General features: G+C 39.7%; 1 protein-coding gene across 5 annotated transcripts in view; it reads left to right on the forward strand.

Annotated features, from left to right (window-relative positions):
* Positions 1-17,893, forward strand: part of dlg3 (discs, large homolog 3 (Drosophila)) — a 559,740-nt gene that overhangs the window by 338,810 nt on the left and 203,037 nt on the right. For 4 of the 5 annotated variants that reach the window (XM_073058148.1, XM_073058152.1, XM_073058151.1 and 1 more), the window contains 3 exons: positions 3,368-3,504; positions 4,383-4,527; positions 6,101-6,251. In XM_073058148.1, the coding sequence (XP_072914249.1) occupies positions 3,368-3,504; positions 4,383-4,527; positions 6,101-6,251 (433 nt within the window). Of the gene's footprint in view, positions 1-3,367; positions 3,505-4,382; positions 4,528-6,100; positions 6,252-11,126; positions 11,248-17,893 lie in introns of those variants that run through there. The other variant, XM_073058154.1, reaches the window with a different exon arrangement.

A 17,893-nucleotide genomic window follows, 5' to 3' on the forward strand; every position in this document is an offset into this window, starting at 1 on the left:
CAGAGAGAAGCAGAGCTATACCATTATGACTAAGATCTAAGATCGCCATGAGCTACAAAGAGCATATCTTCTGGTCTAGTTACTGACAGATGATGAGTCATATTCCATTTGAAATCTTGCTAACATCAACTGCAAGCTTTGCATTCTATTCCTCGGTGTAAAAACTTGTGACATAGCTAAATGGGCAGCAAAAGTCTTCAGTGCATGAAATTTTGAGGGGCTAAAGGTGTTTATATGTTTACAGACAAACTCAAGATGTTTGCTTAAAAATTTACAAAGCTAAGAAAATATTGGAGGAACTGGACTGATCAGTAGTCCAAGTTTAAGGTTATGTTAGGAAGAAAAACAGTGACAAAACAAAAAATTTTAAAAAAGAGATCATCTCATATTCTCAGGCTTTCCCTCAGATCTGAAGATTAAGCATGCTTCCACTCTTTTTCTGTGGGTTGTGTGGTGACTAAGTAATTGCAGATTCTTCCACCGGGTGCAGGGGGTGACTGACTGGCAGACAGATGGGAAGCTTGTGAGGTGAATATAACCCTAAAATTGCAGCCTAATACAAAGTGGTTTATTCTTAAATACTTAGTCACTTACCTTTTAGCAGGAAAGTGATCAGACTTTTGTTTGGAATGGAGTGGGATGAGTTCAGTAAGTCCCATTTAATGTCAGAGAAATGTATACAATGTGCATCCAGACATTCTTTTTCTCCTCAGACATCCACGAAAACAGAAGAGTGCCCCAAAGATGAATGACAGTTAAAACGTTAGAGCCCCAAAGCCTCTTTACTCCCTCTTCCCACGTGCAAGCATCAACAAAGCAATGACCTTGAGAAGAATAATCCCAATGATTGTCTAAGATTCCTGCTGATCTATGAAAAGCGAAGAAAAAGGTTGATGCCCATCATGTATTAACTGCTCTCCATTATTTAGCCCCCTGCGACAACACTCATAAGAACAAGTTACATGCCATTGATGCAATTCTGATGTGCAATAAAGCTTGACATTCTCGAGTACCATAATGGGAGGGCATAATAGTGCATCTCCTGTTCATTTAGACATCATAAAAAGCTTTTTCCATCTTTGTGCAGTCATCTTCAGGCCACTGCTGTGCTAGTGAAGCAGTAAAGAAAGTCCCCAGACTGGACAAAATGGATGTAAGAAAATGCAGAGATATTGCATATTTAAAGAATATTTATTGCCATTCTTCTAAACTGTTCCTTATTTAAATGTAGGTAATTATTTTTATAGTCTTCTCAGAGAAGAAGACTATAGAAGAAGTCTTCTCTATAAAAATCACCATCAGCACATACAGTATAACCATCAAGTGGTGTGCTTATCCCCTGCTGTATGTGCTTTAGACATGACTGTGAGGCTAAGCACAGCTCTAAAGCCATATATAAGTTTGCTGATGACACCACTGTTGGCCAAGTCAAAGCTGGTGATGAATATAGGAAGGAGACTGAAATTCTGGCTGAGTGGTGCCACAACAACCTCTTCGTCAATGTCAGAAAGACTAAGGAGATGATTATTGACCATAATGGAAACTGGAGATCCATGAGCCAGTCCTCATTGGTGGATCAGAAGTGGAGATGGTCAGCAACATTGAATTCCTCTGCATTAGCATTTCAGAGGACCTGTCCTTTGTCCAGCATGTAAGTGCTATTACAAAGAAAGCATAGCAATGCTTTTACTTTCTTAGAAGTTTGCGAAGATTTGGCATGTCATCCAAAACTTTGCTTAACTTCTATATACTGACTGCTTATTTCACAGCCTGGTATGGAAACACCAATAAGACAGGTATATGGAGGAATTTAAGGTGGGGGGGTTATATGGGAGGCAGGGTTTGAGGGTCAGCACAACATTGTGGGCGGAAGGGCCTGTACTGTGCTGTACTACTCTATGTTCTATGTTCTATAAGTTTGAATGGAAAATCCTATGAAAAATAGTGGCTATGGCCCAGAATATACTGGGTAAAGCCATTCCCACCATTAAGCACATCCGTACGGAGGTCTGTCATAGGAAAGCAGCATCTATCATCAAGGACCCCATCACCCAGGTCATCAGCAAGAAGGTACAGGAGCCTCTGGATCCACACCACAAGGTTCAGGAACAGTTATCACTCTTAGCTATCAGACCCTTGAACCAGAGGAGATAACTTCACTCGCCCCAACATTGAATTGTTTCGTATGGACTCACTTTCAAGCACTCTTCATCTCAGGTTCTCAATATTTATTGCTTATTTTTTTTATTTTGTATTTGCACAGTTTGTTGTCTTTTTCACATTGGTTGTTTGTCCATCTTGTGTGTGGTTTTTCATGGATTCTATTGTGTTTCTTTGCATTTACTGTGAATGCCTACAAGAAGATGGATCTCAGGCTTGTATGTGGTGAAATAGTGTACTTTGATAATAAATTTACTTCGAACTGAGATGTCTGACAGTCTGTCTTCTTGGAATATTTCAAAATGTTAAACTTAAAACAAGAGAGGCATATGAAAAAAATGTCAATTGAGTGTCCAGTTCACTAGTTTTGCTAATAAGTTGTTTTCTTTAAGTCTAAGAATAAGTAGTGAGTTAAGAACAATTTCCATTAAAAGGCGTCTTATTGGCAATCCTTAATGAAGCCACACTTTTAAAAAATCTCTCAGGAGGCAAAACACAATTAGCAAAGTGTAAAGGATTGCAATCATCAGATAATTTGCAAAATATTGTACAGCTGGCTCATTAACATATTTCAGTGATGCTCCTGGCAAGTCAAGAATGATAGGTTGGATCTGCTTTCGGGGACAGGAGCTAGAATGTTGCATGACAACCAACTGTGAACATTCTGTTTCCATATCTCTAACCCTTGAAGTACAACCTTGATACAAAATACCCTGATTTATAAATCATGGCCTTTTGGGAGAGGGATCAGATCTCATTGGTTGGATTGGGGTGGGCGGGAAAAGAGTAGACTCAATGATCACTAAAAAATAAGTGGTGCAGGTGATTATGGAGGTAAAAATCACGTTCAAGGATTGCAAGGGCAAACAGTAAAGTAATTTGGGAATGGAATTGCTGATTAAGACCTTCATTAGAGTGTCAAGGATGAAATGGACTTCTCATATCTTTTTCTCAATTACTCTATGAATTTACTTGTGTTCATGGATAGTGTCCTTAACTTCCAGAAATCTTTATTGTATTAGCCAAATTTTATGAACTGCAGGGTTATGACAATTGTGATGCTTTTAAAACCGATCATGTACAAGAGACTATTGGGTCCCTAGCAGTCTAATCAATAATTCAACACTCTGTTTATCATGGTCTGAATCTTAGATGGCCTCTTTTCTAGCATTATACTGCAAATAAGTAATTAATGTTATTCTCCTAGGCCTAGGTTTCAGTATTGCTGGAGGGATTGGAAATCAGCACATTCCTGGAGATAACAGTATCTATATAACCAAAATCATTGAAGGTGGAGCAGCCCAGAAAGATGGTAGACTGCAAACAGGAGACCGGCTACTTGCCGTAAGTTTTCTACGTCTGAAAAACTTCACTGTTTTTAATTACTTTGTTCTTAACAAATGTGAAGCTAAATGTATTTTACAAGTAAACTACATCTCGAGAAAGCAAATTCAGAGGAATGAAACATTTTGGAAGGAGAATGAGCAGAAAGAGAATAAAGTCAGTGATACAATTCTAGTGTGGGTGCAATGACAGTGAGATCTGGGGCTTAAGTACTCAAAATTCTGCAGGTGGCCAGACATGGTAAGAAGGCTTTTTATGAAAATAGCTCATAGCTATCCTTAGTTTTGGTTATGGAGGTAAAATGTGCAAATGCAAATGCTGATTCTATACTTTTAGAAATCAATAGCTGGGGATCAGTTGGGGTATTCTGTCAAGTTCTGAGAAGCGCTGTTTAGGAAGAATACTGGCTTAGCACAGATTCTAGAAAACATTCATTGGAACTGTACTGCAGATAAAGAACTTCATTTAAGAATTAAAATTAAAGAAACTGGGATTGTTCTCTTAGAGCAAAGAAGGCTTGGAAGATTTAATAGAAATATTCAAAACTTCATGGCAATTTTGAAAGAGTACTTTGGAGAAATTATTTCCATGGACCTCAGTAGTTAAAGGGGTCAATTGGCACAAGGACCAGAGAGGAAATAAGATTTAAAAAAAATAAATGTTAACATCTTGAATGTCCTGTTTCTAAAGGCAGTGAAAGCAGATTTGACCATTGCTTTCAAAACTGAAAGTTTGCTGAGCATTTTTGCATGATCAAGGAAATGGAGCTAATTGCATATCTCACAAAACGTTAGCACAGGCAGAGGTGGAAGTGTGAATTGTGGTGATGCAGGATTGGGTGGAGGAGATTTTCAGAGCTCACTTTTTGTTCTGGACAGGTCAATAATATCAGCCTGCAGGAGGTACGGCATGAAGAAGCTGTGGCAGCTCTGAAGAACACTTCAGATATGGTCTATTTGAAAGTTGCCAAACCTGGTGGCAGTCACCTTAATGATGTATATGCACCTCCTGACTATGCTAGCAGTAAGTATTTACTGTTTTATCATTTGTATTGGCATTACTTTTGTCAAAGTGAGAGAGGAAAATATGCACAATATAGTCTTTGTGTGGAAATTCTGAAGAGGCTAGTTTCCTGTCCCTTGTTAATTTCATGTCTGTGATTGGAAGACTGCCTCCATGAGCATGTAACCCATGAACACATGCAAAGTGGAGGAGACAAATGAAGCCACATTCTCACATGATTGCTGACACTCATTTCTGAGTTATACCTGATCTTAGAGTACTACTGTGCATAAGAGAGGATAACAGTATCTATATAACCAACATTATCAAAGATGGGCCAAGCAGCTTTCTGTCATTGGGTCAGACAGCATCCATCAAGGCAAAGAGATATTCATCATTTGGTTCAACACCTTATGTCAGGACTCCCATGCATGGTCTCAGTCCTAAACATTGGCAATTCCTCTGCCTCTACAGATGCTGCCCAACTCCTGAGTTCTTAAAGAGATTACAGCACTTTGTGTCTCCAGCTTTCCATCTTTAGTAGGAACTCGGGCAGAGGGGATTTAAACTTAGTCAAACTTAGTTCACGTAGTCTGCATGGACCCTGGCAATATTTTCACACCGTTTATGAAGCAATGGGTGAGGACTGAATGTAGATTACTACCTACTTGCCACAAAACCAGCTAGAATACAAATCAGCCCACAATCTTTAGTCAGATCTGAATCTAGATTTCTCTGCCTGGTGCATGAAGCATCTAGCCATTTTCCTTTGATTTATGGAGATGGAATAGAATAGGGTGTGCTGCCAAATCCACTGCACATTCATGCTGGATTTCATCTTTTCCAAGACACTACACCCTGACGCATTCCCCTGCCTGACCTACATCACATTCTAACATATCATCACTTGGTATATAGTTTCCTGATTCCCATCATGGGCTACCTTTAGCCTAATATAATTTGTGGCTGGTCACCTTTCTCACTGTCTGGCCTCTGATAGATGAAGGAAAAAAATAGGTGCTTGTATTTGTACATCACCTTTGAACCATGGGATATGTTGCAGCCAATTTAATATGCAGTCACTGTTAAATTGTTGAAAATATGCTGGCAAATTTGTGCATAACAAGTTCCCACAGATAGCAGTGCGATAATGAATAGATAACTCTTTTCAATGGTGTTGATTGAGGAATAAATGTTGAATAGGACACTCAGAATTTGTGCCATGCTCTTCTTGAAAAAACTGTCATTAGATCATTTATATCAGTTTTGGATAGCAGATTAGTTTAGTGTCATATCCGAAAGACATCACATCATAATATAGAAATCTTTTAGTAATTCTCTTGGATATCAACATGCTTGAGTGCCTAAATGGGAATTAATTCCACAATTTTATGATTCAGTGAAAGTCCTATCAACTGAACATGACTAACATCTGCAAAATAAGCTTAGTGTGGAGTAAGGAGATGCCGTTTCCAAATTCAAAACAACCATTTTGCTGCTCCAATACACTGCTATAGGGCAACATGTAAAAACTCACATTTATTTTGGCTCTGTTGTTCTTTGCTAATTCAATGCATTTATCTTTACGTTGCAGCATTTTCAACCCTCACAGAGAATCATGTGAACACTGGTATGAGTTATATGGGTGGAGTTGAGAGCAAACCCACATATCCACTGCCAGCAATCACGTCAGGCCGCTATTCTCCAGTTCCTCGGCATGTCATGGGAGATGACGACTTCACAAGGTCAGTCCCTGTTAAAACAGTGCAATAGCATGCTAGTCTGTAGCCTTACAATTGTACGTGGAGACCATATTTTTTCTTTGAACAAATTCCATAGAAGGTTCAGATTGCTTGGCCATTCTTAATGGAAAAAATGATTTCCAAAGAAAATATATTGTCAATTTTATTTTACGGTCCAATGGATTAAAATTTAAATGTTATTTTTCAATGTTTGAGGTCGCATGATTACAGTTTGGACCATAAGATGTAAAGAATTGAGAGATGTGGAATGGATTAACTGCTGATTAAGAAAGAACAAAGTAGCACATGAATTATTACCACAAAAGAGAATAAATGCCATATTGTCTTAGAGACTAGAATCCAGGAATTGATTTAAAAAAAACAGAATTTCAGTCTTAAATATAATTTTGAAAAATTATGTGGACATATCTCTCAAATATTTGCATCATAATTAGCAAAAGGCTTCAAAAAAGTGCAATGTGTTCTTGTTAAATCTTGTTACCATCAAACATAAGGTGAAGGTGAGGACACGACTCATAATTTTTTTTCCTCCTTGGCTGTTAACTTTTGACTGGAAATGTCACATATGAAGAAATATTCATTGCACTGCTACTAACAGACTTTTTTTAACGGACTTATTCAAGTTATGCCAACAGAATTTGTTACATTTCCTAGGAAGTTATCCTCTGATGTTTTAAGCCATAATTAATATAAGGGTGTACAGGATATTGGATTATGCCATTTCTAATCTTTGTCATCTTGTGGATTGGAACAAAAGTATTTTAGAATGATAGCAGAGAAGCAGAGCTTGTGTGTAAGACGTGGTGGGATGTAATGTTGGAGTGTCATCAGGTATGTTTGAGTGAGTAAATGAATGACAGACAAAAATTGAAAGCATAAGAATAATTCCTTAGAAAGGAGGACCTCCACCCATGAGTCTACTTACTGGCCTCATGAGGCCAACAGTTTAGATGCGTCCTTCCTCTCAACGCTGATATTTGCTCTTTCATACTGATTGTAATGTTTTAAAAGAAGCTCATGGAAAGTGGACATTTGCTGAAAAGAGGAATGAGAAAGAAGGCTTGTGTCATCAAAGACTTAGTTCCTTCTTATGTGTCTATATAGCAAACAGGAACCTTATAGGGATTTTTTTGCCTGATATTAGTAATGGGCCATCATGTAACATGTCATCTTGTTTATGGTGTTGGAATTTAAATTGAGCAGTTTGCAAAGTGGTGTACATTCCTCTCTTTAGAGGCTCATGTAAAGTCTAAGCTGAAGTTTTACTGTCCCGTTAACTCCTCTACCTCTGGAATAATGGATTGGCTTTGACTTGGTCAATGCACTGCATTGCCCTCCCCATATCCAAGCCAAGCTGTCGCAATCCCATGGATTGGATTGTAGAATGACACAGAATGGTCTATGTCAGTGAAACCTTAAAGCCCACTGGCCCTTTGAGGCCTATGAAACTTTCTAAATGACTCAGGCTATCAGAAACAATTAAATAGTGTTAAGATAGATTTAAATACTTATAAATAAAGTTAACAAGCAAACAAATACCGTATATAAATGCATAAAAATGTAACTATACATATTTAAACAATATTTAATTGGTATGATGCAATTAAAGGCCAATAATATAAATTAAAACTATTAAAACATTTATCTTTTCAATGTAGATTGGCATTTGCATTCAGAACAGTAGGCCTCGACAAAAGGCATTAGTACAATTAAACTCAACACAGAGCGCAGTGACAAATCAGGCAGTCAGATGCACTAGCATCTCACCTCTAGAATGTTCTGAACTTACAAGTTACAGTGGACATTCATGGTAGTGGAAGATGTGCTGAAGAACAAAGTGCAGGTGGGCACCATTTCCTCACTAAACCACCAGCAACATAATATACACTGTCTAATATGTTTTAGTGTTTTGATCTGATTTTTAAACTGATACATTTCCCAAAGTCTCATGCTGTCAGTATGCCAGTGCATTTCAATAGCTGAGGGGTAGATTTTAATATTGGACAGTTTCTGAGCAGTGGGTGAATGGAGTGAGTCAATGTCCTACGTGATGTCAGGATGGAGAGGTCCAAGTCAAGCCAAGCCAAGTTTCAAAACCACCAGTAAGTCAGCCAACATTCCCAGCAGTTGGTGGGCTAGAATATTTTTTACGGCCCTATGGTAAAAAGTGTGTTTGCTGCAGTTTGAATGTTTGGGCTTAGAGTCTGTTTCAGACATAAGTAACCATGTTTGACAGCTCAGCAAAACAAATCTTAATGCGGAGTTCTATACATACAAATGGGTTGTGTTTTCATAGATGTTTAAAGATAGATTCCATGAGTGAAGTAGCTGAGATTGTCAACACCCTGACCATCACCATTAGATTAGTTCTGCGGTGTTATCAGTGGCTATATGTGACAGTAAATGAGAACGTTGTACTCCTCTTTTACTCTTCTTTCATCACAGCACTTGCTCTGCCTCCTAACTTTTCTGATATTTTCCAATCACACTTCTCAATTACAATGGGGCAATCCTCCTCTTTCAAATTACATCTTCACTTCAGGCCCCACACCAGAACTTGACAGGTTTTGTTTATGACCAGCTCCCTTCCTATTCACAGCTTGCTTCTTCTGCCTGCCAGCCTGCAATCTCAATGAAACAAGCTGTGAGCACATCTCCTCTCTTGTCTCCATGTCAACCAGTATCTGGCAATATTCCAAAAGCCTGCTGTTGGGCACCTGTAGAGCGCTTACCACAAATAAATACTTCTGGGGTTCTGATTTAAATATCAGAGGCTTCCATGAGCCATGCTGAAGCTGCAGAGGCAACATAAGTCTCGCACAAAAGGACGGCTGCAAATAGTTGAAAGTATTGGTTTAGACCTTAGAGGAAGGATTAGATCAACCGCAGTGTTGGCTAATCATCTGATGCCAATAAGCTCTGACTGCAGGTAGCCAACAGCTGTTGCTCCATTCTTACTCTTGTCAAAATCCTCCACGTCAGATGACTAAAGACCTCCTTGCTCTTTGGTAAATCAAAGGCTGGCTTTGGGGTCTTTCTCTCCGCCTCACCATGACACTATAAATTCCATGCTCATTGGCTAAAAGTAAGTTGAACCCCAGCCATAAAATCAAGAAGCAGATTTTGATTTGCCACATCAAAGTCATTCAGGGATGGAAGGCTCTGCATTATAGTCATTTGGTGACTCTCTGGGAACTTGTTATGCATTTCTGTGTTGAGCTGATGGTGATTAGACACCAAGGAGATTAGGATAGCCATAGGAGCTGTCTTAATGTTATGTGTTGTAATCATGTATGGCTGTGGTCAGTCAAGGTATGAACTTGGGGAAGCTGGCATTTGTGGCAGGATAACTAGCCATTTACTGCTGGCTGTAGGTGGCTGGAGTGCATTTAATATTTTAGTAATATTTAAATAATATTATAAATATATTTGATTTTGTATTTGTTGTTGTTTACATAATGATTACAGGTTATATGTAAAAAGTACGTGAATGACATACATTGTCACACCACCACATGGTGTTACAAAACATAGCAGTGGCCATCAGGAATATTTATAACTTTACCTGCCTTGGCAAAAAAAAGTGTCAACAACTTACTGATAAATTAATCAGAATCAGGCTTAATATCACTGGCATATACCGTGAAATTTGTTGTTTTGCGGCAACTGTATATTGCAATACATAATAATAAAAACTATAAATTATAATAAGAAGTATATATAAAAAAGAAACAATAAATAAGTAGTGCAAAAAGTGTGGGGGGGGGAATATTAAGGTAGTGTTCATGGGTTCATTGTCCATTCAGATATTAGATGGCTGAAACATTGGGTGTGTGTCTTCAGGCTCCTGTACCTCCTCCTTGATAGTAACTATGTGAAGAAGACATGTTCTGGGTGATAGGGGTCCTTAAGGATTGATGCTGCCTGCGATAATCTGGAAAGAGTCCAAGGCAATACTGGCAGACCATTTTGCTCACATTCTCAAAGACCGTGTCTTGCCAGCTGAAAGCATGTAGGAATGCAGTGGTCATTGCAGGCTCCTCGTGGTTCAGGATGCTACTCCCTGCACACACATTACTTTCCAAGCCCAGACTGCTCTATTCCAGAACCAGAAAGGAAGAGCCGTTCTTTAAGTGTGTGGAGCCCTTATAAACTGGGAAAAAGTCTTAAAATGCTTGAAGCAGATTAAAGCAGGATGACAGCAGTTTCCAGAGCAGTACAATTCGCCAAAGTAATAATCCAGCCAAAATAACTATGGTTCGTATTCTGAGTGCTTACAGATGAGTGTCGCTTTAAATTGTGCTAAACCAGGTTTGTGCAAGTTATGCTAAGTAGTAAAGTACAGATTTGTGTGTCTGCATCTGTGTTTTATATTAAAACTGCAACACTACATTAGATACTTACTTGGTTTTTCCTGCTGCTTCAGGTGAGCACCTAAGCTACCTTAATGAAAGTCCTGAACATAATGGTAGAGTTTTTGTGGAAACCAGACAGCTAATCATATACCTTTATTTAAGTGTTCAGAAAAGTATAATCCCTTGTTCTTCTTCCAACCCTGCATCAAGATATTACATGTCTCTCTGTATCTCTCTCTTTCCTTCTCCCTCTCCCTTCCCCTCACTCTTTCCCTCCCTCCCACCCTTTTTCCTCCCTCCCTCTCTCTCTCTCTCTCTCTCTCTCTCTCTCTCTCTCTCTCTCCCTCCCCCTCTCCCTCTCTCTCTCTCGCCACCCCACCCTCACACCACGACCTTAATCCCCTCCCATCTCCACTGATGAATTTAAATATTCTTTCATATCTCTCGGCCACTGCATTTAGGTGTTCTAGCCAGCATGGTATAGGATTGGATTGTTGTCTGCCTGTAGGTGGAGTGATGGATTATGCAATAACCACTGTGCTACAGAAGTTATAATCAAGTTCAGGGTGTGGGCTGAAAACCGGAGCAATTATGTCTCAAGATATTCAATACCAAGGGGCTGTGTGAGTACTAGGATATTTTGTGATATTCTTCAGTGAATAGTATGTTGTCTGAAGCTTACAAATGTGGTAAAGATGAAGTACAGCAATAGCAAATTAGCTAATTTGCACCTTTAGGAATGTACTTCCTGGTTATGGAGCAGCCTGCAGGTTTCCAAACCTATGGGCGGCACTCTATACAGAAACTAGCAAGGCGTAAAAGATGCTTGTCAGTCGCTACTAGGAAGCACTACTTGATAGCACCACTCTGAGATCCAGTGCTCAGAATCTAAACAACTGTAATATTTAGCAATATCTTCTCCAATATAAAAGTTAGCATTATAAAGTAGCTTGAGGGAGTGCAATTTAAATCAAAACCTGTAGCTGTAATCCTGTAACACTTGGATGTCAACATTTGTAATATTGTGTGAAATTTCAAGCACTTTGAACTGTAGAATTGTGGAAGGATGACCAGTGAATCTAAGTTTTGAAACAACGTTATTGGAGCATCCTGTAATGCCATGGAGATTTAGCACTTCACTCAAGATTATATAATGTAACTCTCGCAAGGCCTTGCACCACCCCTGGGCCTTACACACAGCTGGCATTTACTAGAGACAGGCAGCCAATCTGCCTAGAGTTTCTCTTCATTTATTTCAATGTATTTCTGGTATTCTAATATATTTGCACTTGGGCAACATTTATTTGTTGCATGTAAAATTTACTCCTGTGCAGCTGAAGTCAAACTTGAAGCTAACAAACTAGTGGGCTGGATTTTGGAGAGTGAGAGAGAAATTAAATTGAAAAGGAACATTTTCCTTCAGAAACTGTATATAGCAGGGCAGATGCAGAGTTCCTTTCCCCCCCACAGATGCTGCTGGGTCCAATGAGTACCTCCAGCAGATTGTTATTTGCTCCAAATTCCTGCGTCAGCGGCCTCTTAAGTCTTTAAAGCACCATGATGTTGGCATGAATGTTGAATGGATGTACAGTGATATCATACAAAGGAAATGTATGAAACTGATTTTTGTTTTTTTTTAATTAACCATTAACTCATGTTAATCTATGATAGATGAGATATTGTTTTGTTGGTGTTCAGCTCTTGGGCGTTATGAGTATCTGTAAACTCCAAAGTGTCATCTGCATAACATATAAGAACATGCAGTGGACACCATGTTCGTAAGGATATTACCGCACATTGGCGTCCATCCACCACTAGTTTGCTAGGTAGTCCAATCAAAGGTTGTGGAGTGTTGATCTGACCCCAATGCTGCATTTTGGAGCTCAGTTCTCCAGCCTTTAATTTCCGATGACCTCACTTGATTAGTGCGTACAACATCAGGAAATTTCCTATTCAGTCAACTCTTCCCTGCTACTAACACCCGTACCTCCCCCAAATTCCCTAGCCACCTGCACTCCCAGTGCCAGGCCTGTTTATGAAAAAAACAGGCAATTTAGAGGTCATCTGCTAGTTAATGTTTTTTTTTCTGGCTGTTGTGACAATTCTAAACCCTCCAGGTGTTTCCAATACTTGATTCAAATTGCGAAGTTCCATGGAGTACCTTAGTACGTAGATGGTGAATGACATACTTAGGTTTTCAAAACATTTGCACACATCAAAAAGTATACAATGTCTCTTGAAGATGAGCAGAGAGGATGATGAACAGGAGAAGATGCTGAAAATGGATGAAAATCTGGAATCCACATGACATATTTAGGGAGCAATTCTTCAAACTGAACCTCAGAAAAGAATGAGGTGTGAGATGGTCTGGGCTGCCATGGGTAGTGGTGGAAGCTGATAAGATAGTGGCATTTATAAAGCTTTAGAAACACGAATAAGCAGGGAATAGAGGGATGTGGATCATCTGCAGATTTACTTTGGCAATGTGTTCAGCAGAGATACTGTGGGCTGGAGGGTCTGCTGCAGTGCCTTGCTGCTCCTTGTTCTATATCAGCCAGTTCTTTAGAGATATTTTCTCACTGTAATTGGAGGAAATATCTAAACTAGTCACACTCCTGCCAAGTGCTACCTCTGATAATCACTATGCGACACCAGGAGCTGCAGAACATGCAATAGCAGCGTATTATTGGAGACTAAGTACAACTAACCCATGTGCTTACACGCACATATGTTATGCCATTATGTCACATTTAAACTTCACTCAGTTACCTATTTACATTTAAGTATACTACATTGTTTGCCCCCTTTGAGGAAGTGTTTCACAGATAAGCAGCAATTACAAGATTTGGTCTGTTAACTGGCTTCCTCAGATGGCTAGACATTCTTAACTGCATTTTCTCTGCCATTGTACAGTAGTTACTTCTTGATCTGATGAATTTCTGACATCCTGACTTAATTCACTATTGATATGTCTCCACTTCAGTAGCTAGTCAATATCCACCTGAAAATAGCCCATCATCACATATTTCCTCAGTGAGTTCTCAAAAATCTCTTACTGCAATCATTTGAAAATCATGGACTCTTCTGACTTTTCACCAATTTGCACAAAATATTCTTCAGTATATCCTACACACTTGTAAAGTCTGACCAATCTCTCACTTCTCCATGTCCGTATGTGTTTTGTTAGTCTCAAGCCTCTTACTGTCTTGTATTGTCTAAAATTGTCTTTGCCTCTTCTTGATGAGTTTATGAATCATGATTTTGCTCCTGTTCCAACAGTTGTCTCTGCATTCTCTCTTCTGAGCTCAGCTACATTGAACTCAAACACATTGAGGTCTATGGCACAGCTGCAGCTGATCTAGTGTGAATTCTGTGGTGAAATGTGATGCGTTGCTTGAATAGGAAGTTAGCTAAATGATTATTCATAACTAGACATGAACAATCTTGGAAAATTTATCTCTTCAAAGATTTGGCCAAAAGAGACTGGATGGTATGAGAAAATTAATGAATAATCAATGATTCTTGCACCTTTCAAACAGATATAATGTGAATTGAGATTGCTATGTGATTCCTTTTCTCACTTTCTTTATAGAGTGTAAATCACAAATGCTATTAGCCTCCCTTAAGCATTATCCTAAACATTTACAACGGACTGAAAAGCTTGAGCATGTAGATATTAAGAAAGACGATGTACGGGACCTTTTGGAAATCAAGTTGGATAAGTCACTGGGACTGGACGAGATGTACCCCAGGCTACTGTGGGAGGCGAGGAAAGAGATTGCTGAGCCCCTGGTGATGATCTTTGCATCATCAATGGAGATGGGAGAGGTTCCAGAGGATTGGAGGGTTGCGGATGTTGTTCCCTTATTCAAGAAAGGCAGTAGAGATAGCCCAGGAAATTATAAACCGGTGAGTCTTACTTCAGTGGTTGGTAAGTTGATGGAGAAGATCCTGAGAGGCAGGATTTATGAACACATTGATGAAGGAAGAGCAGTAGATGAAGTGTAAGGCATTTGACAAGGTACCCCATGCAGGGCTTATTGAGAAAGTAAGGAGGCATAGGATCCAAGGGGAAATTGCTTTGTGGATCCAGAACTGGCTTGCCCACAGAAGGCAAAGAGTGGTTGTAGATGGGTCATATTCTGCATGGAGGTTGGTGACCGGTGGTGTGCCTCAGGGATCTGTTCTGGGACCCCTACTCTTCATGATTTTTATAAATGACCTGGATGAGGAAGTGGAGGGATGGGTTAGTAAATTTGCTGATGACACAAAGGTTGGATAGTTTGAGGACTGTAGTAGATAGTGTGGCGGACTGTCAGAGGTTACAGCGGGACATTGATAGGACACGAAACTGAGCTGAGAAGTGGCAGATGGAGTTCAACCCAAATAAGTGTGAGGTGTTTCACTTTGGTTGGTCAAATATCATGACAGAATATTAGTATTAAAGGTAAAGACTCTTGGCAGTTTGGAGGATCAGAGGGATCTTGTGGTCCGAGTCCATAGGAAACTTAAGGCGGCTGCTGCGCAGATTGACTCTATGGCTAAGAAAGCATACGGTGCATTGGCCTTCATCAATCGTAGGATTGAGTTTAGGAGCTGAGAAGTAATGTTGTGGCTGTATAGGACCCTGGTCAGACCCACTTGGAGTACTGTGCTCAGTTCTGATCGGCTCACTACAGGAAGGATGTGGAAACCATTGAAAGGATGCAGAAGAGATTTACAAGGATGTTGCCTGGATTGGGGAGCATGCCTTATGAGAATAGGTTGAGGGAACTCAGCCTTTTTTCCTTGGAGCGACAGAGGATGAGAGGTGACCTGATAGAGGTGAACGAGATGATGAGAGGCATTGACCGTGTGGATAGTCAGAGGTTTTATCTCGAAGCTGAAATGGCTAGCACGAGAGGGGACAGTTTTAAGGTACTTTGAAGTAGGTACAGAGGAGATATCAGGGGTAAGTTTTTTACGCAGAGAGTGGTGAGTGCGTGAAATGGGCTGCTGGTGACGGTGGTGGAGGCAGATACGATGGGGTCTTTTAAGAGACTCCTGGACAGGTATATGGAGCTCAGAAAAATAAAGGGCTATGGGTATCCCTAGGTAATTTCTCAGGTAAGGACATGTTTGGCACAGCTTTGTGGGCTGAAGGGCCTGTATTGTGCTGTAGGTTTTCTATGTTTCTGTGTTTCTGTTATCCATGTTATAACATACAACAGCGACTACACCATAGTGTGAGGCACCACACACAAACTTCTTATTATGTTACATATATAGTATTGTAAGCGTTGCTAAACTTCTAAAATATTGAATTATATCTAAGAATGGCTCTGTGCTCAGTCATATTTTCATAGTTCTTAATTTTTACAATGATTTTGTCCTTAATTAGTTGTGAATATTTGGCATTCTTCTTTAATGCTACTGCTACTTGAACAAAGACACCTTTACTCTATTTAAGTTTCATGTTTAGTGATGAAGCTGCTTGAGAACCTCCTCTACAAAGTGAAGAGTATTTTCCTCACTGCCTTGCTTACATTATCAATGCCTCTGCCTTGCAGAACTTGTCATTTGCCAACTGAAAAATGTATTGCAATTAGGCATTAGAGGAAAGATTCTTTTGTGTATTTATGCTAAGACTCTTGCTGAACCAGTTTTGATGTTTTGCAGACTCGCTCTTATAATTTTCCTGTGAGTTTTTTTTTCCTACGCTACATGATTGGTGGCAGTGTTCTAGTTACAGTGTCTATAAAAAGTATTCACCCCCCCCCAGAAGTTTTCATGTTTTATTGTTTTACAACATTGAATCAAAGTGGATTTAAGTTGACTTGTTTTGATGCTGATCAACAGAAAAAGACTTTCATGTCAAAGTGAAAACAGATCTCTATAAAGTGATCTAAATTAATTACAAATATAAAACCCAGAATAATTGATTGCATAAGTCTTCAGTCTCTTTAATATGACTACACCAATGGGGCTATCGGCAAACCCCAGCTTGCACCTGTGGTGCCCCAACTCAAGACGTCCTCCACCTGGTCCAAACATGCCCTCTCACCAAGATCTGAGATGGTTTTACAGTATTGCCACTGTCCATCGCTGTGGCCACAAGTTGAAGGAGTGGCTAGACAAAAGCCAGTTAAAAGTATGAAGAGAAAAGCACCTGACATACAAAACAACAATAAATATGTCACACCAAATCATCACTAGGGTAGCCAATTGGTTTTGGAAGTCACACAATTACTTAAATAGAGATCACCTGTGTGCAGTCAAGATATTTCAATTGATTGTAGTAAAAATACCATAAGACATAGGAGCAGAAATAGGCAATTTGGCACATTGAGACTGCTCCACCATTCAATCATGACTGGTCCTTCCCCTCCCCCAACTCTTCAGCCCTACTCAATGACCTTCTCCCTGTAACCTTTGATGCCATCTCCAATTAAGAACCTATGAAGCTCTGCCTTGAATACACCCAACAAATTCCACAAGTTCACCACCCTTTGGCTAAAGAAATTGCTCCGCATCTCTGTTTTGAAAGGGTGCCCCTCTAACCTGAGGCTGTGCCCTTTTAGACTCTCCCACCACCCTTTCCTCATCTACCCTGTCGAGGCCTTTCAACATTCGAAAGATTTCAGTGAGATCCCCACCATCCTTCTAAATTCCAACGAGTACAGACCCAGAACCATCAAATGCTCCTCGTATGTTTAACCTTTTCATCCCTGGAATCATCCTTGAGAAAACTCCTCCGAACCCTCTTTAGTGCCAGCACATCTTTTCTTAGATAAGTAGCACAAAACTGTTGACAATACTTAAAGTGAGGCCTCACCAGTGCCTTTCTAAAGCCTCAGCATCACATCCCTGCTCTTGTATTCTAGACTTCTTGAAATCAATGGTAACATTGCATTTGCCTTCCTCACCACCGACTCTACCTGCAAGTTAACCTTCGGGGTGTTCTGCACAAGGACTCCTAAGTCCCTTGGCATCTCAGATTTCTGTACTGTCTCCCCATTTAGAAAATAGTCCACGCATTTATTTCTTCAACCAAAGTGCATGACCATGCATTTTCCAACATTATATTGCATTTACCACTTTCTTGCCCATTCTTCTAATCTGTCCAAGTCCTTCTGCAGCCTACCTGTTTCTGTAATACTAACTGGCCTTCCACCAATCTTCATACCATCTGCAAAATTGGAAACAAAGCCATTTATTCCATCATCTAAATCATTGATATATGGCAGAAAAAGAAGTGGTCCCAAATCTGACCCTTGTGGAACACCACTA

This window comes from Hemitrygon akajei, chromosome 10 (assembly GCF_048418815.1).
Source record: "Hemitrygon akajei chromosome 10, sHemAka1.3, whole genome shotgun sequence".
Lineage (NCBI taxonomy): Eukaryota > Metazoa > Chordata > Chondrichthyes > Myliobatiformes > Dasyatidae > Hemitrygon > Hemitrygon akajei.